This window comes from Neomonachus schauinslandi, chromosome 6, assembly GCF_002201575.2.
Source record: "Neomonachus schauinslandi chromosome 6, ASM220157v2, whole genome shotgun sequence".
NCBI classification, from domain to species: Eukaryota; Metazoa; Chordata; class Mammalia; order Carnivora; family Phocidae; genus Neomonachus; species Neomonachus schauinslandi.
The window spans coordinates 109481-135686 of NC_058408.1; the positions used below are offsets into that span (position 1 = coordinate 109481).

The following is a 26206-nucleotide window of genomic DNA, read 5'->3' on the forward strand; positions in this document are numbered from 1 at the left end:
AATAAATAAAATCTTGGGGGGAAAAAAAAAGTTGTTGAGGGTGAAATTATGTTACATGTTTTTTACCACGATTTTTTTTTATAAAGCTTTGTTCATTTATTTATTTTTTTAAAGATTTTATTTATTTGACAGAGAGAGAGAGAGACAGCTAGAGAGGGAACACAAGCAGGGGGAGTGGGAGAGGGAGAAGCAGGCTTCCCGCCGAGCAGGGAGCCCGATGCAGGGCTTGATCCCAGGACCCCGGGGCCATGACCTGAGCCGAAGGCAGATGCTTAACGACTGAGCCACCCAGGAGCGCCAAGATTTTATTTACTTGAGAGAGAGAGGGAGAGCACAGAGGAAGAAGCAGGCTCCCCGCTGAGCAGGGATCCCGATGCGGGGCTCGGTCCCAGGACCCCGGGACCACGACCTGAGCCGAAGGCAGACGCCTAACCAGGCGCCCCTTCACCTGCTATTATTATTTTTAAAGATTTTATTTATTTATTTGACAGAGAGAGACAGACAGCGAGAGAGGGAACACAAGCAGCAGGAGTGGGAGAGAGAGAAGCAGGCCTCCCGCGGAGCAGGGAGCCCGATGCGGGGCTCAATCCCAGGACCCCGGGATCATGACCTGAGCCGAAGGCAGACGCCTAACGTCTGAGCCACCCAGGCGCCCCTTTACCACAATTATATATAGAGACCCCCCCTCAAGAAATGTGAACAAGCTCTTCCCCACTTAGGGCAGCGCAGTGACCCTCAGGACAGGCAAAGGGTAACTGGGGAGGGGTCACTGTAAAGGGGAGTTGAGGAAGGGGACCGCTCACCGCCGTGACTACAGGCCTGTCCTGGGCAGATTATCTGAAAAACTTGAGGATCTGTAAATGGATTTCAATAAAACTGTCTGCTTGTGCATCTTCTGAAAAATCTGAAATTTTGGAGCGCACCATCCCAGGTGGAACACCCTTGATCTGCAGCCTGCTGGCTGGGTCTCCTGCCTTTACTGCTGGCCTTCCGGAGGGGCGGGGTTCTGGCTCACCCAGGGCAAGAACAGGGAGAAGCCAGCATTGTCCCCCCACCCCGCCCGCCACAGGTCAGCTCTGGCCTCCCACACCCCTTTCCTTCACCCTTACTTTCCCATCCCACAAACTTCTCTGGGTATTAGAAGAATCTGTTGATGAGGATGAGTCAAGGCTGAGGGTTGCAGCTGCTCTCTTATGAACTGGAAAGAGGCCCAGTGGGACACACTGTGTGCCCAGAAGTGGAACAGGAGTCTGAATGGGGGCTATGAGGGCCCAGGGATGGTGACACATGGCTTTCGACCCTTCACTGAGCCAGATGGGGATTGCTCCTGGCCTAGGGCTAACAGCACCTGCCAGACCCAGGCATTCTGGCTTCTCTCTCTGGTGAGATTCTCCCTTGCCTCAGGCCCCAGGGCAAAGACCACCAAGGAATGAGGAGGTTCCAGGGAGTGGAAAGGCTTTAATGAGCATCACAACGGGACTGGGTGAGGGGTACAGACCAAATCCAGCCTCACTGCCATCGCTTCAGTGAGTAGGAAGGTGGGGGCCCAGCCCTGCTCAGCTGTCCCCTGACCCAGAGGCAGCTGGAGGGAAGTCCCTGGGAATCTTTTCTCCCCAGCAAAGGGGGTGAGAGAAAGGGGAGAGGTCTGCTGCCGCTGCCAGGAGCAGGAAGACCTCAAGCAGCAAGCTGACCTCCAGAGGTCAGGAGAGACCCCGAATCAGGCAGAACATCAGTCGCTGGAAGGGTTGATGGGCTAAGCAGGCGAGGAAACTCGTGGGACTCCCCAAACAGCATTGAAAACTCAGAGGGGGCCCCAGAGCCTGCTGGCTCCAGGGACTAAGACCCCTAGGGAGTCACCCCCAGACTGGGACATCACAAAGGGGCCCTTTGCCCTGTTCAGCAAGGGCCAGCAGAAGATCTGGAGGGAGAAGCGAGGATGGGAGCCTGGGTGGGCGGAGGAGGCCGAGGGGAGCCTGGGAAGTGCACCAGGGGCTGGGCGGCAGGCAGCGCCATGAAGGGAAGGTGGGAGGGTCCTCTAGCTGCTGTCCTGCTGTTCCTGCTGGCGGATGAGGTTGGCAATGGGGCTGGTGATGCCGCCTATCAAGGTCCAGTACTCATCGAAGCTGATGCGCCCATCGTGGTTGGCGTCCAGGTTCTGGATGAGCTTGTCGGCAGCCTTTCGGTTCCCCGTGTCCTGGAGAGGAATGGGGGTCAGCAGTGCTGAGGGCAGCGGCCCCACAGAGCCCAAGGCAGGACTCCTGGGGCTCTGGCCTGAGTAGCTGCTGCCTGGGAAGATTCAAACCGAGCCCTCCCTGGTCAGGCCTGGATACCCTGAGAGGACAGAGGCCTGGGTGGGGAGGGGGGAGACCCGGGTTTGGGGGGTCACTCTGAAAAGACAGAAGGCACGGTGAGGGAGGGTACCATGTGAGGACAAAGGCTTGGGGGGTTGACAAGGCCCTTGGGTTGGGGGACCTCACCGTCAGCATATGGTTGAGCTCTTTCTGAAGCATCTTCCGGAAGCTGCTCTTGCTGATCTTGTTCTTGACCAGGCTGTGTTTAGACACGTACTTGTAGAAGTTTTCCACCAGGACCACGACCGCCTTCTCCAGCTCCGTGTAGCAGTCTGCCATCTCACCGCCTCACTCCTAGGGGGCCCTGGGCACCATGAACAGGGGAAGTGAGGAGACCCCACAGTCCAAACCGTGTCTGGCCCCCTGCCCTCATCCTCCCCCTGGGCCCCCAGGCTGGCAGGAGGGATGCAGGAGAGATGAGGCAGGAAAAGGGGGGCACCAGGGTGGGCCTGGAATGCGAACTGTGTGGTTGCTGTAATCCAGATGCTCACCAGCTCAACCGCCCCAACAGGTTCCCCCAGCAGCTTCCCCAGGCCCTGCCCCAGCCCCAGGCACTTGGCCTGTCAGAGCCCCAGTGAGATCAGGAGGCTCCCGTGGGAAGGGGGTAGAGAAGTGCCCATCCCTCTGCCCTCTCCACACCTGACCCACCCAGCGCTCCTGCCCTGGGAGCAAGCACAGCTAGAAGGGGGCGGGGAGGCCAGAAGCCGTATCCCCCCAGCGGCAGGATTGGCAGAGACCCTGGCCCAGGCCACAGAGCAGGGGGCAGGGACCTAGGCCCTGCCCAGTCCCTTCAGCTGGGCACCAGGACAGGGACCTCAGGAGCCCAGGGAAGGTTGCCCCTCTCTGGGAAAGGGCAATATCCTCATCCATTGATTCAGACTTTCTGCAGACCCCCACCTACACCCTGCTAGGCTGCCCTCCCTCATATCCACCCCAAAATACAGAGGAGGACCCAAAGACCCTCCAGCCCATTACCTAAGGAGGAGCTAGGCCTGGTTCTGCCCCAGCTGGAGACAGAGCTGCCGACAGAGGCCACATGCATCACCCCCTCACACCAGGACAAAAGGCACTCACAGTCCAAGCGGATACAGCCTTCTGAATAACAGGATATGAGGGGAACAGGCGGGTCTACTCTGTGAGTCGCCGCCCATGCCCAGAGCCCCCCCAAGTGAACCGGGGCAAATGAGCCTCCCTTCCTGCCCCCAAGCCCAAGAATGTGCTGCAGCTGCCCTGCTCTTGTGTCCTGGCAAGGGAAGGTGGACACAGCCACCATCCAGTCCTGGGCATCCTGTTGCCCAACCTGGAAGAGAGGTCTGCTTGGCCAGGCCTCACCACAGCTGTATCCCCTGCCCTTGGCACCCTGCCTCCCTGGCTCCCAGACTCCCCGGCCGCACTGGCAGGGACTACCGTCTCTTCCGGGGTCTGGTCTCCCCAGATACCAGGCATTCCTTGAGGCAAGGAGAGTTTCTTACGTGCAGCCATTTGTGTTTTCTGAACCAAAGGGCATGACTCATTGACTTCAGGACCACTTTTTTCAAATCCTAAGTACATAAGCTCCCTACTTTTAATTTCTGCGTCTCCCCTAGCCTGCATCATCTGGCACAATGGCTTACTTGAAGTGTATGTTCTATAAATATTCTACCTCCTTCCAGCCCTGGTATCAGGTATCCAAAGCCCCTGACCACCCTTCTAAGATACTTCCCTTACGAAGCTCTTTATGAAGGAAGGATGTGACCCAGAGGGATGAAGCCCTAATGGAGGAAGGAAGTGGGGGTTGAGACAGAGGAGCGTCTCTGACCAGGGACCCTGCCTTCTGTCCCTGCCTTGCCCACCTGACCACTCTGGTCTGTGGCTAGAGGATGGAGAATGGAACTGGGACTACATTCTTTCCCCATGCTTTTTGTTTATTAAGTGTGTGACTGGGGTACCTGGGTGGCTCAGAAAGTTAAGCGTCTGCCTTCAGCTCAGGTCATGATCCCAGGGGCCTGGGATCGGGCATCGGGCTCCCTGCTCATCAGGGAATCTGCTTCTTCTCCCTCTCCTGCTCCCCCTGCAGGAACATGCTCTGGGCATGTTCCCTCTCCCTCTCTCTCTGTCAAATAAATAAAATCTTAAAAAAAAAAAAAAAAGGTGTGTGACTGTGAGGTCCAATGTAAGACTTTCATGCAAACACCCTAACACCCACAAATGACAAGGGAGAAAAGTTTCGATCCACAAACCACTGTTCTGCTGCCCCTGAGTGGGGAGTGGCCCAGGACCAGGACCCGCATTCCTGGGGATTCCAAAAGCTGTACCCACCTCAGCAAGACTGTGCCAAGCCTACCCCCCACAAGCTTTGGCAGTAGGAAGGTAGCTCAGAGAACCCTCAAACCTAAACCATTCCAGACCTTGTTCCTAAGTTAGGAACCTGTGGGAACGAGTCAGGGAGAGGAAAGAGAAAGAAATCAGGTTTCGGGTCCTGTGCCTCTACCCCCTCCCCCGGCCCACCCACCCTCCTCCCCAGCTTTCTTAGAGTCTCATTTCTCTGACTCCTCCTGCCCTTCCTGATACCACGTCCCAGCCCCTACCTGGCCTCTGGCAGCCGAGCAGGCCAGACACAGCTGAGCACCCAGGACAGTCAGCTGCCTGCCTCAGCAGCCCTGGGTTTGGTCCCCAAGGGTCCACCCCCACCTTCTAGTCAAATGGGGAGGCGGGAGATAGCCATCGGGATGAGCGCTTCTCCGAAGCTTTTTCTGGAGGAAGGATATCAGAGTGGGATAGTCAGGTGTCATTATGCTCTTCCTCCCTCCCTCCCCTGGGGGCCAGGACACAGGCACCTGCCCTCCCACCCGCCGCATTCAGCCACCAACCAAGTCGGAGTCAGGCTGGGGAGCCAAGCTGTCCATCAGTCCTTCCTAGGAAGGGTTGGCAGGAGGTAGGTCCTGGCCTGAGAGCCTGGGGGGTGGGGTGGACATGTACATTAGAGCCTTCCCAAAATGTAGGAGTGGGGGGCCCACCTGTCCCCCAAAGGGCCTTCTCACCCAGAGCCCCCAGCCCTCCCCCAATGTTCTCCTTGCCCCTTCCTTAGCTGATTCATCCTTGAGCAACCCAGAGGCCCCCCCCCATCCCCGCCCACCTCAGTCCAGCTTGCTGACTTCTCCCAAAGCCTAGGAGCGCTCTGACCCTTGACCCTGGGTCTTGGCCACAGCAGCCCCGCCTCCCACCCCCAGGTTCTAGGCCTCACCCCTCCAATTGCTTCCTAACCACCCCCAGTCCCCTTCAGTCTGGAGCCCTGAACAGCCACCACACACAAATCCACCCTCTCTCCCCACTACACATACTCTTCTCAAGTCTCGAATGGTCTCTAGGTGTTGGGAGATGCCCCTGAACTTTTACGCCTCCCGATCACCGTCCTCTCTAGAGCTTGGCCCACTCTCAAGCCTGAATTTGGCATTTCCTGTGTCCCTTTCATACACCTCAAATTCGTTCACTCATTTCTTTTATTTATTTATTTATTTATTTATTTGACAGAAAGAGACACAGTGAGAGAAGGAACACAAGCAGGGAGAGAGGGAGAGGGAGAAGCAGGCTCCCCACTGAGCAGGGAGCCCGAGGCGGGGCTCGATCCCAGGACTCCGGGATCATGACCTGAGCCGAAGGCAGACGCTTAACGACTGAGCCACCCAGGTGCCCCCCTGTTTTTTTTTTAAATTTTTTTCTTTCTTTCTTTTTTTTTTTTAAAGATTTTATTTATTTATTTGACAGAGAGTTCACAAGCAGGGGGAGAGGCAGAGGGAGAGGGAGAAGCAGGCTCCCCACTGAGCAGGGAGCCCGATGCGGGGCTCGATCCCAGGACCCTGGGACCATGACCTGAGCCGAAGGCAGACGCTTAACGACTGAGCCCCCCAGGCGCCCCAGTTCACTCATTTCTCATCATTTATTTCCTTCTTCATCCATCAGCTCATTTATTCACTCATTCAATCACCTGCTAGTTCTCTCGTTCACTCACTCATTCCTTTCCTTCTTCATTCATTCGTCTGCCCCAAGTGCCTTCGGTACACAGGGAAGGTGCGATCCGGACTGGCTGGTACCTCGTCACTCTATTTACAAGGCTGTTTCAAATGAATATCTCCAACCTCAACGGCCCCATTCTGTGCCCCGTCTTCTCACTCCTTTCCTGGTTCCAGAGGCTACTGTCTCACACAGGAGCCCCTGCCCCCCCCCACCCTCACAGGACTCACTGCATCTAATTCACACATCCACACACAGAGCCCCCATGCCCCGTCCACCCCCCTCTGCTTTAGAGCATGTCTCTGGAGGAATAAGTCCATCCTCCGGAGCAGCGTCCAGACGAGTGGAGTTGGACTATGGTGTGGACACTCACACAGCCTACTGCCCCTGGTCCCCTGGTCTCACCAACAGCCAAGAGCTCTTTACTAGTCAGCAAGGAAGGCTGAGCCCGGCCCACCAGCCCTCGCAGTGCTCCCTCTCGGAGCGCCCCTGCCCTCACCCCCAACCCTGCCGGGCTGGGCACCACAAGGCCCCAACAGTGCAGGCGGCTCCACCAAGCGAAGCCAGTCAAGCCACAGCCTGCCTGGGTCCTGAAGTGGAAACAGCCTCCTCTCCTCGGCTCTCAGGCTCGCTGGGCCCTTCCTGGTTCCTCCTGGACCCCATCACCTCTCCCAGGACACAGTTCCCAGAGCTGGGTGAGGCCTGTGTCCAGGTCTGACCACCTCCCCACCCCCACCAACACGCGTTTGTCCTTTTTCTGTTAAGGGAGGATCGGAGCAGCTGTGACAAAGCTCCTGAGCACTCTGCCTTGTGGCACGGCCCTGGAGAAGAGCCCCGTCAGCCTCTGGGGTAGGGAGGGGGTCTCCCCACCCCATCCACACCTCTGAAGGCCTCTCCAGCCCCCAGCCCCACCAGAAGTCTCCATTCCCAAACCAGCCTGTGGGAAAATTAACAATTAACCGAACCTTCCTGCCCAGTCTCTAGCAGGCCCCCCGCTCCAGGCTCCCTTCACTGCCCCTCCTCCTGGCCCCAAATGCTTGCAGGGCCTCTCCAGCAGCCCCAGACCTCCCAGGATGGGCTGGGGGTGCTCACCTGCCTCCTCGACTGTCTCCTCTCCAGCAGGGCTCTGGGGCCTGGGCTCTGGCACTGCCAAGCAGCTCCCCCCGCCCCGCTCAGCTCGGCCAGGACTCCTCCCCGCTTCGCTCCCAGAATCTGTCCCACTCCCTCAGCAGCGTGCCTGGCTGAGCTGGCTCGGTGGGGAGGTAGTGACTGAGCTCCCTCTTGACTTAGCCCTGGGGTTGGGCCCTTGTTAAAGAGATACACACCTTTTTTAACACCCCTCCACCCCCACCCCAAAGGGAGTGGTGGAAGCAGGCACCCCCCGCAACTCCACCCTCCTCATCCTGCAGGGCTTGAGCAGAAAGAATCTAGTCGGTGGAGAAGAAAGGGAAGGGCTGTCACCTGCCCTGATCACCTGGATCACTGGGAGCCCAGTTTCAGGGTCCCCCAACAGACAAGTTCAGTGAGCATTCCAGGCCAGCCTGGTTGGCCACAGAAACTTCCTTGCTCTTAGGATTCAGGAGTAATGCCTGATTTCTGTGGGCCCCAGTCAGAAGCCGCAGCAGAGCCTGGCCCCTGGTCTTGCGACTCCCGTTCCGACCACCAGGAGCTGACACCCATTCCTAGGACCTGTCAGGTGCAGTAGAGGATTCTTCTGGGAACACCCTTCCCCAGGACACCCAAGGGAATTGGCCAGTAGAGACTTCAGCTCTGGGCGCTTGCTCTGTGTCAGACTCTCTTCTAAGGACTTTATGTGATGTGTCCGCTATCCTCTTAACAAATCTGTGAGAGATATGAAGACCCCATTTTACAGATGAGGAAACTGACACTCTGGGAGCATGCCCAAAGCTCCAGAGATGATCGGTGGCAGAGCTGGGCGCAAACCCAGGCTGCTTGGCCTGTTTCTCAGCCCTGCCTTTCCCTTGCTGCCAGTCAGCCAAGGTCCAGCACACCAGGGTCCATAAGCGCTTCCCCAGGTGAGCACACGTGGCCTCTCTCCTGTCAGAGGACCAGGCCCTTGGCAAAGAGAAGCCTATCCTTCAGAGAGAACCAGGTCTCCCAGCTTGGGGCCTGGGACCCATCCTCAAGCCAAATCCATGGGGAAAAGTGAGTCCCCACTCACTCCCACTGCAACCACCGCAGCCCCACGTGTCCCGGGCCACCAAGGACTCTGCCATTCACCCCAAACCACCCGTGGACCGAGGTGGGGGGAGGGTGTCCAGTCAAGACAACATCTTTTCTTTTTCCATTTTTTTATTAATCAAATGATACAAAACAACCATCATTCTTTAAATGCCCAAGCACCCAGCTGGTCCTCTCCCAAAGTAACACCCTCCTCCGCCTCTCTTTCTCGTCCCCTGCCCTGGGCCAGGGACAGAGTGCTGGGACAAGGCTGGGGCAGAGCTGGAGGCAGGAAGGTGTAGCACTGGACAGACAGCTACTGTGTGGGTTGGGGAAGAGATTAGGAAGGGCAGGTTCTCAGAGACCCTTTTTAGTAACAAATACCCAGCCCCATTCCCAGCCCCCTTCTTCCAGTCATTTCCGGTAGCCCACCTCCTCTCTGCCCCCCCCCCCCCCCCAACCAAATTACTTGGCCCTCTCACCATCCCTATCCCTCCAGCAGCTCGCCACACCTATCCCTGGCCCCCACCCACCCCGAGCCTCCCTCTGGTGGGGACTCCTGGACCCGTTAGCTCCATGGCGCTCCCAGGGATGAAGTGCACAGAGAGCCCGGGAAGGGTCACTGAGGACTTGAACCTTGCAGAGGTGAGGCAGGTGCAGACGGGGGAATCGTGTGGTGCAGGTGGAGAGGACTTTTATTTCTAGACCCCAACATCCCCCCCAAGAATTCCAGGAAAAGGTTCTCAGCTGCCCCGGACAGGGCTCTCCAGCTTCACACTCCTGGCTGCTTCTCCAATCAGCTCCCAGAAACTCCCAAACTCCAGTTTAGAATCGGTACAGCTGCCCAAGTTGGCAATTTTCTCTTCCAGCCCACAGTTGCTCTGAGGGGAGGGAAGACACCACAGCTCAGCAAGGCAGAACCTCCAGCCTTCTTGCCCCACCCTGCCCGGGGGCAGGAAGCAGGACCTGTGCCCGGCACTGGCAAGGGGAAGGGCCAGGGCTGCTAGTGCCCAGGGTCGGGGCACAGTGGGTGGGGTCTTGGAGACCCTGCTGGGGAAGTCGGGGCGTGCCTGGGGTGGGGCCCACTCAGTACCTGAATGAGGTGGGGCAGCTGCTGGGTGACCAGGTCCTGTAGTTCGGAGGCGGTCAGCGTCTCCTTCCCACCCTCCACAGAGTACTGGTGGAAGTTCTTGATGAGGGTCTCAATGGCCCTCTCCACGTCGCTGAATTCCTGTGCATCCTGAGGGCAGGGGACATCAGCAGCATCAGGGAGGCCCCACCCACCTAACAGCACCCTGGCTAATGGGGCAGAAGACAGCTGGAAGGCACAGGCGCTCCCACCCACTCCAGAGCCCAGCATCTAGCCCCCTGCCCCCACTGGCCTCTGCCCTGAGCCACAGGCCAAGCAAGGCTTCCTCCCTGTCACTGGCAGCCCCCACGCAGGATGGGTTCTAGCACGAGGCATGGACACCTCTTCCCAGGAGGGCTGCTTGTGTGGACACATCACCCTGTGTAGACACCAGGGAGGAGTTTGGGTCTTCCAGGCAAGGTCTAGGGAACAAGGCAAGGCCAAGGCAAGGGGGCAGAAGTCAATAGGGATGCAGACCCTCAAGGTGGAGGAGGGGAGCATGGGAACAGAAAGGCCAGGCATGAATGGGCCCACCTCAGCATTGGCTGACCGACACTGTCCCATGGTGCCCAGTGTGCTTGTCCTGGTGAGAGTTGTATTGTCCTACAGCTGGCCGCAGGGGAGCCGATGGCTCATGATCTGCCTAGAGGAGGGAGACCGAGGGGAGGGGAGGGCTCAGCATTTCCTTCTCAACTATCCCCTCTGGCTGTACCCCAGATATTCTGTGCCTCACTCAGGAGGTCGGGGCCAGCTCCACATGAGGCCCGGTCCCTGCGAAGGATCCAGGCAGGAGCTAAGGTCACAGCCCCCAGGCCCACCCATCCAGAGGGAATCCCTTGGGCCTCACCCTAGATCAATCCTCCCACTTCTTCCCACCACTCACCTCTGCTATGCGCGCGCACACACACGCACACACACACACACACACACACACACACTCCAGCCTCTAGGACCTGGCCCCCAGCCCTTCTCCTGGCAGGCCAGGGTAGAATAGCCAAGTGTTGCCCTCTGGACAGGGGGCAGCCCATTTAGTTGAAAAGCCCTGTGTCTCCTTACCTGCTGGGAGCTGCTGGGACAGGATGCTACGAGTTGGCTCACCTGAGCTCAGCTCTTATACCTGGGGGCAGGGAGGGAAGGCAGGGGGCTGGGCCTCCTCCCTAAGCCGCCCCTGCTATTACTGTGGTCTGGGCTGTGAGCCAGCTGTGTGGGCCCCACCCTCCATTGGCCAGAGCTCCAAGAGCCCGCCCACCCTGCCACTGGAGGGGACCATGGAGGGCTGGGTCTGAATTGCCCCTGGCCCCAGACCAGCAGGCAGAGTCAAGGCAAGAGAAAGGGAAGGGAAGAGTGGGGGCTTGGCAACACTGCAGGGTGAAGCCCGGGAGGAAAATCCCGGAGGAAATGTAGGGCAGGGAAGCGGAGGGGCTTTGAGAAGGAGAATCAGAAGCTGATCGAGGCAGGGCTTGTGGTCCAGAGGGAATGAGGGACATGTGAATTGAGAGAGGTCCCCAGGGACCACTCTGTACTTTGCCATGTCACACACACGCACTCATACTCCTCCCAACAGGGCCAGTTTGGATGGTGACACTCATACCTGCAGTCCCCATGCTGAGAGGTGGGGAAGGAGCCACAGAAGGGCAGCCTGGTAGAGGGGGCCCGACTGAGTGTTGTCCCGACTCCCCTTCAGCTCCCCTCAGCCAGCAAGCACACGAGTGAGAGAGACCCAGATGGGTTACCTGGCAGTTAACAACCTCTCCAAACAGGTTGGGCTGCCTACTTCTCCCTCCCTCAGAAACCCATGGCTTCCCTAACACCCCCACCCCAATCCAGTGCCCAGGATGACATCCCAGGAAGCCTGGAATGACCCCAGTGGACCTCCTCACCTGATGGGGAGGGGGAAGGGAGAAGGGCAGGTGAGTTAGTGTGGGTCAAGGCAAGGGTGGGGTGGGGCCCAAAGCCTGAACTCTGAGGTCAGGAGCATGTCTCCCACGCCCCTCCCAGCCCGTCCCTGTGTCTCCTTCTAGGGCTCCCCTGTACTTCTAGAAGTGTCTCCATGAAAATGCCCTCCCAAGAGTATCTCATCATCTTGTGTTCCTCAGAGGGTCTCAATCTGGGGACCCCCTGAGGGGCTCAATCTGAGGGTTTCTCCAAGAGTGCCTCAAACTTGGATCCCACTGAGGAGTCTCAGTCTGGGGGACCCTCCTAGAGTCTCTCGCTGTGGGGAAGCCCCCTGTGAGATCCCCTCTGGAATGTCTTCAGCCAAATAACCCCTCAGAGTCCCAGCCTGGGGGTCCTTCTGGGGTCTCTCAGTCTGAGGGCACTTAGATGGAAGGTCTCAATCTAGGACCCTTTTTGGTGTGTAGTAGGGAGGTTGTCTCAACCTAAACGTTCCTCTGGAGTAATGGACACCAGACCCCGGCAGTGACAGCCGACGCAAGGCCTCACCCACTGGGCTGCCCTGCCTCTGCTCCCTCTGGTGGCGAGCAATGCAAACCATACGCCCCTCAAGCCAAGAAGGATGGGGAGAAGGGCACCACCGTCCATCCCACAGTCTTCATACCAGATCCTTGTGTCCATTCTTCTGCCTCACCCCTGCTGTGCAGGGAGGAAGGAGAGGAGGGCCTAGTGTTCCCAAGCTGCCCATCCAGAGATGATCCTAGTTCATCACAGAGGCTATGGAACATCAACCCAGTTCCACCTATTCTTATCTTTGTGAGCTCAGCCTCTCTAAAATCTGTCTCCTCATCTCTAATATAGGACCTAAAAATAGCACCTCCCTGGAGGGCAGTGGGCAGGGGATGGGCTAGACGGGGGACAGGCAGTAAGGAGGGCACCTGTTGTGATGAGCACTGGGTGGTGCATGGAAGCGATGAATCACTGAAGTCAATACCACACCATATGTTAACTAACTAGAATTTAAATAAAAATGTGGAAAAAAATAGTACCTACCTCAAAGGGCTGTGAGAATTAACTAACTTAACACAGGAAAAGTGTTTAGTACTGTGCCTGGTACACAGCAAGCCCTCAACCCAAGTTCACTGCTATCCTTACCATCCAATGACACAAACCCCAGGAATAAGAAAAGTGGGAGCTGCGGAGGCACCTGGCAAACAGGACTCACTACACCTGCCCCAGAGATCTGTTCCTTCCTTTCATATACTCATTCATCAACCATTTACTTATTGAGCACCTACCCCGTCTAAGACCTGGTGCTAGATGCTGTCAAATCCACAGATGACTAACATTCCTGGTCCTTAAAGAGCTCATAATTTTTTTTTAAGACTTATTTATTTATTTGACAGAGAAAAAGCACAAGCAGGGGGAGCTTCAGAGGGAGAGGGAGAAGCAGGCTCCCCGCAGAGCAGGGAGCTGACACAGGGCTTGATCCCAGGACCCTGGGATCATGACTTGGGCTAAATGCAGACACTTAACCAACTGAGCCACCCAGGTGCCCCAAGAGCTCATAATTTTTGGACCCACTCTTGGTTCAGGGCAGAACTTATCCACTGCTTACTCTCAAGAGAAGAAAGAGGGGTAGGGTGGGAATAAGAAACATTTATGTTTCAAGGAAGAGGCTTTTTTTGGGAGGGAGTGGGGTTCTGCCTGGCTGGCCCCGCCCAGCACTATCCTGGTCAGGGCTTTACTTCTTCCGGATCTCCAGGGCCCTCTCCTTCCGGATCTCCTTGGCCAGCTCCCCTATCAGTCTCCAGTATTCGTGGAACTTGAGCTCGGAGTCCTGATTCACATCCAAGCTCTTCATCTTCTCATCTAAAGAGCCCACATCCTGAGGAGACACCAAAGGAACGGGTGGGGTTAGAAGTGAGGGTTCTCAAGACAGGGAGAGAGGCCAAAACTGCTCATCTCCACTCTCTCTGTATAGGACCTGCCCCGCTGCAGCCCCCGGACGGCGCTGCCACGGGGTCGGACAGTTAACCACCTCTCCAAACCAGCTGGGCTGCAATGGCGGTGGCAGCAGGAGGTAGGGGGCCCGACTTGTAGTGTTTGCCAGGGTGTAAACACTCCCACCACGGCTGACTATGAACCACAAACACGGTGTCACTGAACACAGAGCTGGGAAGAGATGCACACAGTGGGCTCTCGCCCACGGGTGGTGAGCTCTGGCACCCGTGATTTGCTCAAGGACCCACCCTGGCCATCCTCAGAGCACAGGACCTCGGGGGGCCCACGTAGGCACGGGCCCACTCTGGGTCCTCAGAGCCTTCTCAGGCCACCTTCCTCCTTCACAGAAAGCTAGAGAAATTCACGGCCCTAAGCTGCTCCTTTGCATAACCCCAACGTAGTCTCATTTTTTCCAGTTTGGTTATTAGCCTGGTTGATCAGAGGAATGGCAAAGACATGGGGTATCTGATTTTGTCCTTGACAAAGTCTCTCATGACAGGACTGTGAAATCAAAGGACATATAAACTGGACCCATGATCAAAGGCTCTGTTACTAGATAAACAATCACAACCAAAACATAACCTATTGAACAATGGATTGATGTCAAGCTAGAGAAGGGTGCCGCAGGCAGAGCCTAATGCTCAATATTTGAATCAATATTTGCATGAAGGCAGAGAAGACATGCCAAATCCACAGAGGGCACAAAGCTAAAGCTAATTCATAGAAAAGCTAAGCAAGACCTTTGTAAAAGCCACAATCATGCCTTTTTTTTTTTTTTTAATATTTATTTGGGAGAGAGAGACAGCAAGCACAAGTGGGGGGAGAGGCAGAGGGAGAAGCAGACTCCCGCTGAGCAGGGATCCCGACACGGGGCTCGAATCCAAGACCCTGGGATCATGACCTGAGCCGAAGGCAGACACTTAATCGATTGAGCCCCCCAGGTGCCCCCACAATCATGTTTAATTTAAAACACTGTAAGAACTGCCAGTGGAAGGCAAAGATGCCCAGTGTAACATTATATTGGGAGGAAGGAAGACATACAATTAATCAAGAGAAAGAAATCAAAGGTATAAGTATTAGGAAAGGAGAGGCAAATTCACCTCTTATTATATCAGCAGTTATATAATTGCAGACCTAGGAAAAACCAAGAGCGATAATGACCAACATTTCAACAATTGTAAGCACTTAATAGTGCTGACTGTTCCAAGGCTTATGCTAAACACAGGACATGCCTTACTGCATCTAACTTCATAATCTGCTGGAATGACGGGGACCTTGTCCACCTTGTTCACCATTGTAATCCCAGTGCCAGGGAGAATGTCTGGCACATAGCAGATGCCTGTTCGTCACTGTAACCCAAAGCCTAGGACAGTGTCAGGACAGGACATAGTAGGTGCTCAATAAATATTGATTGAATAAATGCAATCCAATAAGGAAGGTATTATTATAAGTCTATTTCACAGATAAGAAATTAAGGCTCAGGGGCGGCTGGGTGGCTCAGTCATTAGGCGTCTGCCTTCGGCTCAGGTCACGATCCCAGGGTCCTGGGATCGAGCCCCGCATCGGGCTCCCTGCTCAGTGGGAGGCCTGCTTCTCCCTCTCCCACTCCCCCTGCTTGTATTCTCTCTCGCTGTGTCTCTCTCTATCAAATAAATAAAATAAAATATTTTTAAAAAAAAAAGAAATTAAGGCTCAGAAGGAGTGGGTGACCAGGGAAGACAAGCTAGAATCTGCATTTGAACCTAGATTTTCTGACTCAAAGCTTAATGCTCTTATCCACTACTCTGTATTTCTTCCCCCCAGTCAGAAAGTATACGAAAGATCCTGTTTAAAAGAGTAACAAATGGGGGCACCTGGGTGGCTCAGTCAGGTAAGCACGTGCCTTGGCTCAGGTCATGATCTAAGGCTCCTGGGATGGAGCCCCGCACTGGGCTCCCTGCTCAGCAGAGAGCCTGCTTCTCCCTCTCCCTCTCCCACTCGCCCTGCTTGTGCGTTCACGCATGCGCTCTCTCTCTCTCTATCTCTGTAAAATGAATAAATAAAATATTTTTTTTAAATAGTAACAAATGAAATAAAGCACTTAGTCATAAATTAAGAAATCGATTAAGCTTTTGTGAAGAAAAATGAACTGAAGAATATGAGAAAACATGAATAGAAAAATGTACCCTTTTTTTGAAAGACTCAATAGTGTAAAGACGTCAATTTTCCCTGAAATATAATTTTATATGATCCTAATTAAGTAGCTACAGGATTCCTTTTTTTTAAGTTTTATTTTATTTTACTCTTTTTTAGTAACCTCTACACCCAACATGGGGCCCAAACTCACAACCCTGAGTTCAAGAGTCACACACTCTTCTGACTGAGCCATCCAAGCGTCCCTCTATAGGATTCTTTTTAACATGATTAAATGTTTCTAAAATTCTTCTTGAAAAACAAACTGTGGGATCCACCACAAAATTCTGAAAAATAAGAATAATGAAAGAAAACCAACCCTACAGGTAATTAAGGCATATTAAAACTACAATAATCAAACAAAATTGTTAATAAATAATAAAGATTAATGAAACCCAATAAAGAGACCCAAAATACATATGGGAATTGAATAAATAATAAAAGTGGTATTTCAGCAGGAAAATTTTAATAATAAAATAAATTTTTTTTTTTTAAATATATTAAACTGAGAAAGACCTTTCCAAACTTGGCATAAAACACAGAAGCCATTGGGCGCCTGGGTGGCTCAGATGGTTAAGCGTCTGCCTTTGGCTCAGGTCATGATCCCAGGGTCCTGGGATCGAGCCCCGCCTCGGGCTCCCTGCTAGGCAGGGAGCCTGCTTCTCCCTCTGCCTCTGCCTCTCTCTCTCTGACTCTCATGAATAAATAAATAAAACATTAAAAAAAAAAAAAAAACACAGAAGCCATTCACTAGAAGTTTGATAGATTTGACTACAGAAAAATTTTTTATATTCTGTATGGCAAAAACTACCAAAAATAAAGTCAAAGGACAAAGGACAAGTTAGGAGAAAATGTTTGCAACACATACAATAGACAAAAGGCATATTTCTTTATTCTATAAAGAGCTATAATAAATCAATATGAAAAAGAAAATCTCTTAAATAAAGAAATAAGCAAGCAATTCACAGAGGATTATCCATGTCCATCAAAAAAAATTTTTTTTTAAGATTTTATTTATTTATTTGACAGAGAGAGAGACAGCGAGAGAAGGAACACAAGCAGGGGGAGTGGGAGAGGGAGAAGCAGGCCTCCCACCGAGCAGGGAGCCCGATGCGGGGCTCGATCCCAGGACCCCGGGATCACGACCTGAGCTGAAGGCAGATGCTCAACGACTGAGCCACCCAGGCGCCCCTCAAAAAAACTTTTTAATTTTCCATTTCAATCAGAATTCAAGAAGTGTAAATCAGAGCAAGGGATCAGTTTCACATATTAGATTAGCAAAAACCAAGTCTGATAAGACCCGATTTGGGCAAGGACGCAGGGAAATAGGCATTTGTATGCACCGTTGGCCTTGAAACCTTGCTTGGGAGGCAATATCCATGAAAATGAAAAACAAACATGCTTTTGACCTAATATTTCTACTGCCACACATTTACCCTAAATATTTTCCTCAAGTATGTAAAGAAATGTAAACAAGAATGTTTGCAAAAGAAAGAAAATGGGTATCAGAAATATCCATCAATAGAAACTTAGCTACATAAATTTGTGTTAACCTATATACCATATGTATAGTGCATCATTTTCTTAAAACAGGAAAGTATCCACTTTTTTAAAGATTTTATTTATTTATTTGACAGAGAGAGAGAGAATGCGCACATGTACCTAAGCAGGGGGAGTGGCAGGCAGGGAAGAGGGAGAAGCAGGCTTCCCGCAGAGCAGGGAGCCCTTAGCGGGCAGATCCCAGGACCCTGGGATCATGACCTGAGCCAAAGGCAGACGCTTAACGACTGAGCCACCCAGGCGCCCCATGGTTCCATTTTTAAAAAGGTATTTGTAGAACAGTAGTTAAGATGCATTTATTCATTTACTCAACAATTCTTACCCTTTTTTAAAATTTTTTTTTTTAATTTCACTCACTTGATATCTGCTCTAAGTGTTGGAGATAAAACAGTGAGCATATTCCTTTCCTTCATAGGACTTACATTCTTGGTAACATGTAAGTGTGTACGGAAGTCAGCTTGTGATGGGTGTGTTGTGAAAGAAAATAAAGGAGGTAAAGGAATAGAGGACAAGGAAGGTGATCTTTGCATTCTTAGGTGAAGGAAGGCAATGCTGAGGATTTGCCATTTGAGCAGAAATCTGAGTTCAGTGAGAGTAAGACTAGCCAATACCTAAGGAGTAAGCATTTTGGACCAGGAGAGCAAATAAGTATAAGTAACTTTGCTGCGTTTGAGTTTTGCTATAAAGGGGAGCGGAGATATAAGACATAGCAGGAGGGACTTACAGAGCCAAGAGAGAGGGCTGTTTTGGGTTTTGTTTTGTTTTGCTTTCCTTTTTTTAAGATGGGAGATATTACAGAATATTGGGAAACCAATCAGAACAATCCAGTGGAGAGGGAAAACTGATGATGCCAGAGAGAGGAGGAGGGACTGAAAGAGTCCAGATTTTAAGTGGTGAGAAAGAATGGAGTCGGGCAGCAGAGGAGGGTTGCCTTGGGCAGAGACAGAGGCTTCAGGTAACAGGCAGGCCCCGTAAATGCTGCTCTGCTTAGATTTGGGGAGACAGTACACAGGAGTTTCCTGATTGCTCTTAATTTTCTCTAGAAAATTCTCAGTGAGAGGGAGAATGTGGAAAGAGGGACTGGGGTTTGAGGAGAGGAAAAGTTGTGACACTGTCATCTGAAAGAGGTGGTAAATGAACCAAATTGGGAAATGGAGCAGAATTGGCAGGCTGTGCCAAGGGCCCCCTTGGAGTTTGTGGTTCCAGAATTAAAGAGAGACAAGTCAACGCTGTGTATCAACTATACTTCAATGAAAAAATAATAATAACAAAAATTATAAAGTGGGACAAGTCAACATGCAGCACCTTTTCCTGCAGCCAGATTCAGCTACCCAAGTGCAGAGGCAGAATGGTTCGTAGACGACCGATCGGGTTGTTGTTGTTTTTTCTTTGAGAACGGAAACTTTTGCTTTATTTTGGATCTGACAAAGAATGGTAGATTTAACCCTCAAGTTAATGGAGGTGAAATATTGGACTTAACCTGAGTTGAGATTCTGTCAACCAGCACAGGGAGAAACAGAACCAAGGTTGCTGAGGGACTGGTTGTGTTGCTGAGCCTTACAACCCAGCTGAGTGAGAAGAGAACTGACACGAGGGGCTGACATGGGAAAGAAAATATGACAGGGTCAGGAGAATGACAGTCCCCATGGAGTCGAGGAAATGCTAGAGTGGGAGGAACAGAACTGGAATGGCAGGAGGTGGTACCCAGGGAAAAGGAGGCTTGAAATTGAGATTCTGGAGGTGGTACATTATTTTGCTAATGACAAGATCTGAAGCAAGAACAAAGGAGTAGGCTGATCAGAAGCAGGACAGAATCTTTGGAAGCAAGGAGTTGAAGAAGTTGAAAGGCCCAGGTGTTGGATGAATTTTCTGTGTGCAGACTGAGGACCCCGACAAAAGCAGTGATGAGAAACAGTAAGGCAGAAGCTGAAGGGGGCAGGTTCCAAGGAGCTTTGCATAGTAGGAAGAAGAAGAAACTAAGATCTGGAAGCAGTGACAAAAAGCTAAGAGGTCACTTCTTGCATTTCCAGGCCCGGAGGGAGTTGGATTTGGAGGAAAAACCAGTCACTATGTGGCAAGGCTACAGGGAATGTTGAACCTCAGGTGGAGTCTCAAGTCTCCTGAGAGAAGAGGAAGGGAAAAGTCTGAGAAGTCTAGGGATGTACGGGATTTTGCATATGATAGACTGAGTTTCCAAGATGTGCTTGTTGTTTGTTTGTTTATTTTTAAATCCATATCCACACACTTTCACGTGCCTGTGAATTCTCAGAAAGGGTATAAAAGAAACTTAACAGCCTGCTATGATTAGGCAACTCGGAGTGGATGAAATCTAAACTCCTACTCTGTCCAGCGAGTAGGAGAGAAGGAATGACCTTATCCGGTACGTTATTGAGGGGATTCCCAGAGGGGGTGAGAAGTAGTCAAAGATTACTTACAGGTCCCTCCTACCCTGAGGTTCTGTCACTCCATGAACTGGACTATGATTTTCTTTTTGACAAACCCCTTTCTACAGCTGGGCCTCAGTTTCTATACATGTGAAGTGAGCAGTTTGGTCTGTGTTTTCTCTCGCCCTCCTTCTAGCACTGATGGTCTACGACTCTCCTGGAAGCCACCTTTGGGCCCACTCCTGTAGTGGAGAGGTAAGACCAGAGAGCAGACACAAGACCCAACAGCTCTGTCTGAGGGGAGTACAAAGTCCAGTAACACACTTGCACTCTCAACAACACAGTGTGGCCAAGCTACACACACAGTCACCCACACCCTTGTCCACCACACACCTGGGGTCACATTATTGTGCCCGGAAACATCACCTCACATCCACAGTGTCCCGCAGCCACTGTCTTCCAAAATCTCAGGCCCAGAGACCCCCACTTACCTTGAGCAAGTGAGGCAACTGCTGAGCGGCCAGTTCCCTAAACTCATCGATGCTGAGGCTACCCTTCCGGCCCCCCTGCCCTGCAAAGGTGAAGAAGGTGCTGACCACTGTCTCAATGGCCGCCTCCAGCTCAGTCAGTGGCTCTGCTGCCATCAGGACTCTGTAGGACAGGGAGGGAGAGAAAGGGAGAGTTAGAATAGACCAGAGTGCCCTGCCCTGCCTGGCATTGCCACCTCAGGCCCCTGCCTGGAAGAAGCATTATGGGCCAGGAGAGAGGGGACAAGGATGGAGCCTGGGGCAGGGACCAGGAAACAACAGCTCAGCGTAGGTGGGGGAAGGGTGTTTGCTTCCAGAAACACCATCCTCTCTAGGTCTGAGCCTGGTGGTCCTTTCCAAGTGTCAGTGCCTTGGGGACCCCTTGGTGGTGGCCCTTCGGTCTGGAGACCCCTCTGAGAGGAGGCACTTTGGAGCGGCCCCTCTGTGGCCTTCAGTCCCAAGGGCCCTTTCTTGGAGGCTCACCCGGTCCCAAGGGGTCATGAGGCTGCTTGTCTCCAAAGCTTGTTTGTGCAGTGACCCCGCCCGCCCACACGCTCCCGCCCGCTCTTCCCAGCAGACAAGCCCGGGGTCAGGCGGCCGCCGGCTGCGGTCAGCCTGCGATCAGGCCGCAGGCACCCCGCCCCGCAGGGGCAGCGGGCCCAGGGCCCAGCCCACTCCTCCAGCCCCTTCCCGCCACTCCCCTCCACGAGGACAGCGGCCGGCCCCCCAAAGCCTCCCGAACCCCAGTCCGAGCTGGCTCGGGGAGACGCCCGGGAGCCCCGGGGCGGGGGTGGTGGGGGCGAGGGGCGGGAAGGCGCCCGGCCCCAGGGTGGGGGCACGGGACTCACCGCGGCAGGGGGAGGTGGGCGCAGGAGCCAGAGGGCAGGAGGGAGCGGAGCCCCAGCCCAGCCCGGAGGTGTCCAGCTTCTGCCTTGATGCCGGAGGGAGGAGACCGCCGAGGCCCGCCTCTCGCCCGCCTCCTGCCCCCCAGCATCCGGGCGGGGTGCCCGGGTCCCCCCGCCCGACCCGGCCCACGCGCGCCCCTCTGCAGGGGGCAGGCGGGAAGGCGCCTCCCGGACAGACCCCCTCTGGGCACCGGAAGCCCACCGCCCCGGTAGGCTCTGCATCCTAGAGGCCCGAGAGGGAGCCCTGCCCAGGAGTTCAGTCTGAGAAGCACCACTGAGAGCCCTTCCGAATGAGATCCTGAAAAGGACCCTGCAGCCCAAGACCCCCAAGAGGCTCCCACACACAGAGGGGAATCCCGCTGAGACCCCCGTGGAGAAAGATTTCCTGGACCGAAATCTCTCAGCGGGGAGTGAGACTCCCAAGATGAAGGGATTCACTGAGAGGTCCCCTCACTGAGACCCCTCAGCAGGATCCTCCCCTTTCCTGCCAGTGCTGGGGTGGGGGTGGGGCGAGGCCTCTCCGGGTCCCTCCCAGGACCTTTCCCACCCCCTTCCTCCTGGGCCCTGCCTGCTGGTGCCCAGCAGGGAGGGGGGAGGCAACTGAGGCTGGACAAGAGGACACAGGGCAGCCTGTTCTAGCCCAGGAGACAGAGGGCGCCTCTGTCCGCTCCTGGCCCCTTGCCCCACTGGGTGTCTGTCTGTGAAGGGGTGGAGCCAGTGGGGGGGGGGGGTCAGTGGGGGAAGGGCTGAAGACAGGTCTCCCCACACAGCTCCCTTAGCCACATTTGCAGACTCGTCCGTCTGTCCAGAACCTGCTCCCACCTCGGGTCCGGGCTGACAGTAAGTATCCTGTGTCTCCTGTGCTCGGTCTCTCCTGTGGCCAGCTTGGGGGAAAGGGGACTTCAGCAGGGCTCCTCAAGTCTGGGGACAATAGCATTGTGCTGCACCGAGGGTCTGGGAGGGGTTTGAGTGACAGCAGTTTGGGATTCGGGGGAGACAGGGTTTGGACAGTAGTGCAGGGAAGCAAGTGAAGGTCAGAGGGAGGTCTGTGGTATTCCTCAGAGAATGAAGAAGCCAGTGGGGAGCCCAGCCACCAAGCTTCCAGGAGATCAAGCCCTCCTACCACAGAGCCCTCAGAGTGCCCTCCCAAGGCTCCCTCACTCTCCCGGTGCTGGGGAAGGGAGCCAGCTCCCACCTTGCTTCCAGGCGGGTACGAATAAGAAGGCAAATGTAACTGTTGCTTCTGTCCCCATACCCACCACCACCCAGCCTTGCCAAGGGCTCAGGTCCCAGGGAAATCTGGGGGTGGCAGAGCATGGACCATGTGAGATCAAGAGGAGGGGGCATTAGGGTACTGTACCCACTCCCAACTTTCCTTTCACGTGACCTTCCCTTTCTTGGCTCAGACTTTCAGACTCCTCTTTCCTTCAAGTCTTTCCCTTTGTTTTCCTGTCTGCCCCCTCCCTGCCAAAGTACTCTCCAAACGGCCCCTACATAAAATCCCAGGCTGCTCAAGGGCTCCAGGCAACCTCTAAGTGCCCCTACTGGATGGGGCCAATAACTGAGCCACCAACAGCCCTCCCCCACAAACACTCTTATCCCTCCATCAGTCCCGGCTTGGGTTCCATCTCCCCAGGTCTCTGCGACAACTGCTTCTCATGTCCAGAGTTCAGGTGACACTCACAAGGTTCCCACTGTAAAGGTGGAATGTCATTTGATCAGGGCCCATTGTTCAGCCCCCCAGGCCTGGGGAAAGACAAGGACACCTGATCTGAGACACCTGATCTGAGACACCTGAGCTGTCCCCTGAGGCTGTGAAGGGGATGACCATCCCAAGGCCAGAAGAAAGAGGCCCACTGGCTTGGCAGTCCCCTCTCCTCAACAAAACCCTCCGTTTTTCTCTTCTTCTCTCCCCTTGAATTCAGAGGACATACTCAGCCTTTTATCTCCCCCAACATATATCAGACCCATTCTCCCACTACCACTGTCCCCACATCATCCAGGCTGGGCCTAGGCGAGGGAGTGGGCAGCAGCAGGGACAAGGCCCCAGGGGTCTCCTCTCCCTCACACTGGAAGCCCTGGCTCTGGGGAAAGGCTTGGTCATTCCTCTCTCGATTCCCACCATCAGCCGATGGAAGGCCTGATTCTGCAGAGAAGTAAGAGGAACCAAACTAGAGGTAATGGAGATGCACCCCGGGGAAACCGAAGTGACCTGTTCAGGAGAGAGCAGAGTTAAAGGACCAAAAGAGGCCCCAGTCTGCTGACAGGAAGCTCAGAGGCACTTAGATCCCCGTCCCCATGAAGCCTTGGGCCAGCCACTCTGGCTGCCACTCTCTCCATCAGGCTGGCTGAGGGCACCAGACTGGCTCCTTGCTAGGGGTAGACAGCAGAGTTGAGGCCGTAGGGAGCGCAGCTCACCACCCTCAGCAGCAGAGCTTAGCTGTGCTAGGCAGGCAACGCAGGGTAAAAATAGAGCCAGAGGAAGCTTGGCAGTGTCCTGTGACCACCCCCACCTGCCTGCCTCGCCCTCCTCAGTGTCCACCCAGGCAGCCAGGAGCCACTGCAGAGTCCACTGCAGGCCCCTAGAGCCAGCCCAGCTCCAGCGGCTCTACCTCCATGGCCCCAGTCCCTGACTCCCTCTGGCTGGGATATGGATTGAGGGACACAGAGAACAAGCCTGGATTTAGGCCTGTTTGGGTTCCCACATCCTAAAGTCTCAGTGAGAGAAATTCCAGTGTGGCTCTGCTCTCAGGGCAACTTCAGGTGCAGGACCAGGGCCAGGTCTGAGGGCTCCCCTCCCCCCAACCCCAGATACCCTGAGCATGGTCCCCAACTTACTTCCATGGTGGGGGGTGGGTAGGTAAGCTGCGCGATGGGCTCTGAGCTGGAGACAGCGATGGAGACTCTCATCAATGTGTTCCATGCCCACTCGGGCAAGGAGGGAGACAAGTACAAGCTGAGCAAGAAGGAGCTAAAAGAGCTGCTGCAGACTGAGCTCTCCGGCTTCCTGGACGTGAGCACAGAGCGGGATACAGGGTGGGATGGGTGAGGGGTGGAGGAACAACAACTGGGGATCTCCCTACCATCTTCCCACCCCACCCCAACTCAGTCCAATCATCTTCTTCCTCTCCCAGACTTCTTTCCTGGATTTTTCTTGGTTCAAGGCAAAATACCCTAATTTGTTAATCACCTGTTAAGTGCTAGGACCCATGCAGACGCATCATTAAAGAAGGCTCACAGTCTAGAAGGGAAAGACTGACACATGGAAGTAAACCATGAACACCAGGAAGTAATCTGTTCAGGAGAGCCCAGAGTTGAAGGATCAAAAGAGGCCCCAGTCTGCTGACAGGAAGCTCAGAAGCACTTACATCCCCGTCCCCATGAATCCTTGGGCCAGCCACTTAGGAACTACACAGAGCTTTAACAGAATTGCCAGAAAGGACTTCGGGACAATACTAACCTGACTGAAGTGGGCTTCTCCAAAGAGGTGGCACTTGAGCCATGGATTTCCACTGGAATATTATTAGGATAAATGTAGACATATTAGGAGGTACCTGCATGAACAAAAGCCTGGAAGAAAGAACATGGAGCATGCTCAGTAGTTTTGACCAGAGTAAAAGGATGCAGAAAAATAGGCTGCAAATGCTGATTATTCTATAATAAAGAAGCCAGGAGAAAGTGCACCAGCTTTGAGGTTTTATCAGGCCTGGGCTCCAATTCTGACCCTGCCACCTTCCAGCTGTGTCACTTGGGCACGTTATTTAACACCAATTGTTAATTTGTTTATTCTCTAGTATGCAAATAATGAAACCTACCTCATACTGTTTGTGTTAGAATTAACAATTTTACAAGACAATCCCTGTAAAGCTTCTCTAGGCACTCAACATATGGTAATCGATGTTGTTATTACTCTGCCTTGTTAAGGGGTTTATTCTGTAGGTAACAGGAGGCCACCAGTGTTAGTTTTAAGGAGGGACTCCGAACAGTCCCACAATTAGATGTAGTTCTGCCTCTTGCTCATCTCTGCCTTCTTCCCAATAAACTACCCCCTCTTGCCCCTGATTCAGTACTATTCATCTCCCTACAAACCCACCTCTCCATCTCCTCCCTCCACAGGCCCAGAAGGATGCAGATGCTGTGGACAAGGTGATGAAAGAGCTAGACGAGAATGGAGATGGGGAGGTAGACTTCCAGGAGTACGTGGTGCTGGTGGCTGCCCTCACAGTAGCCTGCAACAATTTTTTCTGGGAGAACAGTTGAGCAGACAGCCCCAGTGGGCAGCGCCCTTCCCCCTCCTTCCCCCTCACCCCACTTTTCCCTCCCTACACTCCTACCCTTGCCCACCCTCCACCAAGGGCGCAAGAGTAGTGGGCCAAGCCTGCAACTCATCTTTCATTAAAGGCTCTTCTCTGGCCAGCTGCTGTCTGTCTCCTTTGGGGCCTGGGAGTGAGTAAATCAAGGTTGCTCACTCCCAATTCACCTTATTTGGGAAGGGATCTTATTCGGAGAGAGGTCAAGGGGACATTACATCTTCCTAGCTGAGGAATGCTCAAGGCCCAGGAAGGTAGGTGTTCAAAGTTCCAGCTGCAAAGACAGAAGAATTTCCCTTCAGTCTGCAAAGAATATTTACTGAGGACCTACCATGTGCTAAACATTGTGTAGAAACTGGGGGTGTAGTGGTGCACAAAACAAACACGACCCTTACTGTCACATAGGTAAAGTCCAGTAAGGATGCCAGACCATTAAACACACACACACACACACACACACACAAATGCTAGGAAGAAAACGAAAGGATCATGATGCATGTATATGCAGAAGGGTTGAAGATGTGTTCATTCACTCATTCCTCAAACATCTGAGTATTTTTATTGTGTACCCAGGCATAAGAAAAATCCTGTGTAGGTCTGCATCGAAACGCACAGGACTGGCAGATGGGGAGGGCATGGAAGGGGGAGCAGGGACACAAAGACACCCCCCATAGGGATTTAACAATATTCAGGACGAGAAAAATATGCACAGGCATTGGTGACCGGCGGAGGATCCGGCGCCCTGGCCTTGGCTGGGGCGTCTATGGCTCTTCGCGTCCAGCACCGGGGCCCAGGTGCTC

The 26206-nt window shown here is 53.7% G+C and overlaps 4 protein-coding genes across 11 annotated transcripts; 1 reads left to right on the forward strand and 3 right to left on the reverse strand.

Annotated features, from left to right (window-relative positions):
- Positions 1–1438: 1438 nt before the first annotated feature.
- Positions 1439–7580, reverse strand: S100A16 (S100 calcium binding protein A16). Of its 5 annotated transcripts, XM_021682215.1 has the most exons (6): positions 7434–7572; positions 5201–5285; positions 4919–5083; positions 4739–4758; positions 2478–2655; positions 1439–2194 (listed from the first exon to the last, which is right to left on the reverse strand). In XM_021682215.1, exons 5-6 carry the CDS (start codon positions 2628–2630, stop codon positions 2036–2038), a joined length of 312 nt encoding a protein of 103 aa, XP_021537890.1. In that variant the 5' UTR covers positions 2631–2655; positions 4739–4758; positions 4919–5083; positions 5201–5285; positions 7434–7572; the 3' UTR covers positions 1439–2035. The 5 variants fall into 5 exon arrangements, with proteins under 5 accessions (XP_021537890.1, XP_021537892.1, XP_021537891.1 ...); XM_021682217.1 differs by lacking the exon at positions 4739–4758; XM_021682216.1 differs by lacking the exons at positions 4739–4758; positions 4919–5083.
- On the forward strand, positions 5999–25512 carry S100A1 (S100 calcium binding protein A1). 2 transcript variants are annotated; one of them, XM_044915840.1, is made up of 5 exons: positions 5999–6017; positions 19861–19919; positions 21867–21940; positions 23957–24109; positions 25213–25512. In XM_044915840.1, exons 4-5 carry the CDS (start codon positions 23969–23971, stop codon positions 25354–25356), a joined length of 285 nt encoding a protein of 94 aa, XP_044771775.1. In that variant the 5' UTR covers positions 5999–6017; positions 19861–19919; positions 21867–21940; positions 23957–23968; the 3' UTR covers positions 25357–25512. The 2 variants fall into 2 exon arrangements, with proteins under 2 accessions (XP_044771775.1, XP_021537894.1); XM_021682219.1 differs by having other exon boundaries at positions 21867–21936.
- On the reverse strand, positions 8637–10754 carry S100A14 (S100 calcium binding protein A14). 2 transcript variants are annotated; one of them, XM_021682213.2, is made up of 4 exons: positions 10708–10754; positions 10186–10294; positions 9616–9762; positions 8637–9403 (listed from the first exon to the last, which is right to left on the reverse strand). In XM_021682213.2, the coding sequence occupies exons 2-4, from the start codon at positions 10213–10215 to the stop codon at positions 9266–9268; spliced, it is 315 nt and encodes a 104-aa protein (XP_021537888.1). In that variant the 5' UTR covers positions 10216–10294; positions 10708–10754; the 3' UTR covers positions 8637–9265. The 2 variants fall into 2 exon arrangements, with proteins under 2 accessions (XP_021537888.1, XP_021537886.1); XM_021682211.2 differs by lacking the exons at positions 10186–10294; positions 10708–10754 and having other exon boundaries at positions 9616–10179.
- S100A13 (S100 calcium binding protein A13) lies at positions 13034–21209 on the reverse strand. 2 transcript variants are annotated; one of them, XM_021682209.1, is made up of 3 exons: positions 21040–21209; positions 20156–20315; positions 13034–13432 (listed from the first exon to the last, which is right to left on the reverse strand). In XM_021682209.1, exons 1-3 carry the CDS (start codon positions 21183–21185, stop codon positions 13289–13291), a joined length of 450 nt encoding a protein of 149 aa, XP_021537884.1. In that variant the 5' UTR covers positions 21186–21209; the 3' UTR covers positions 13034–13288. The 2 variants fall into 2 exon arrangements, with proteins under 2 accessions (XP_021537884.1, XP_021537885.1); XM_021682210.1 differs by lacking the exon at positions 21040–21209 and adding an exon at positions 20675–20711.
- Positions 25513–26206: the final 694 nt, after the last annotated feature.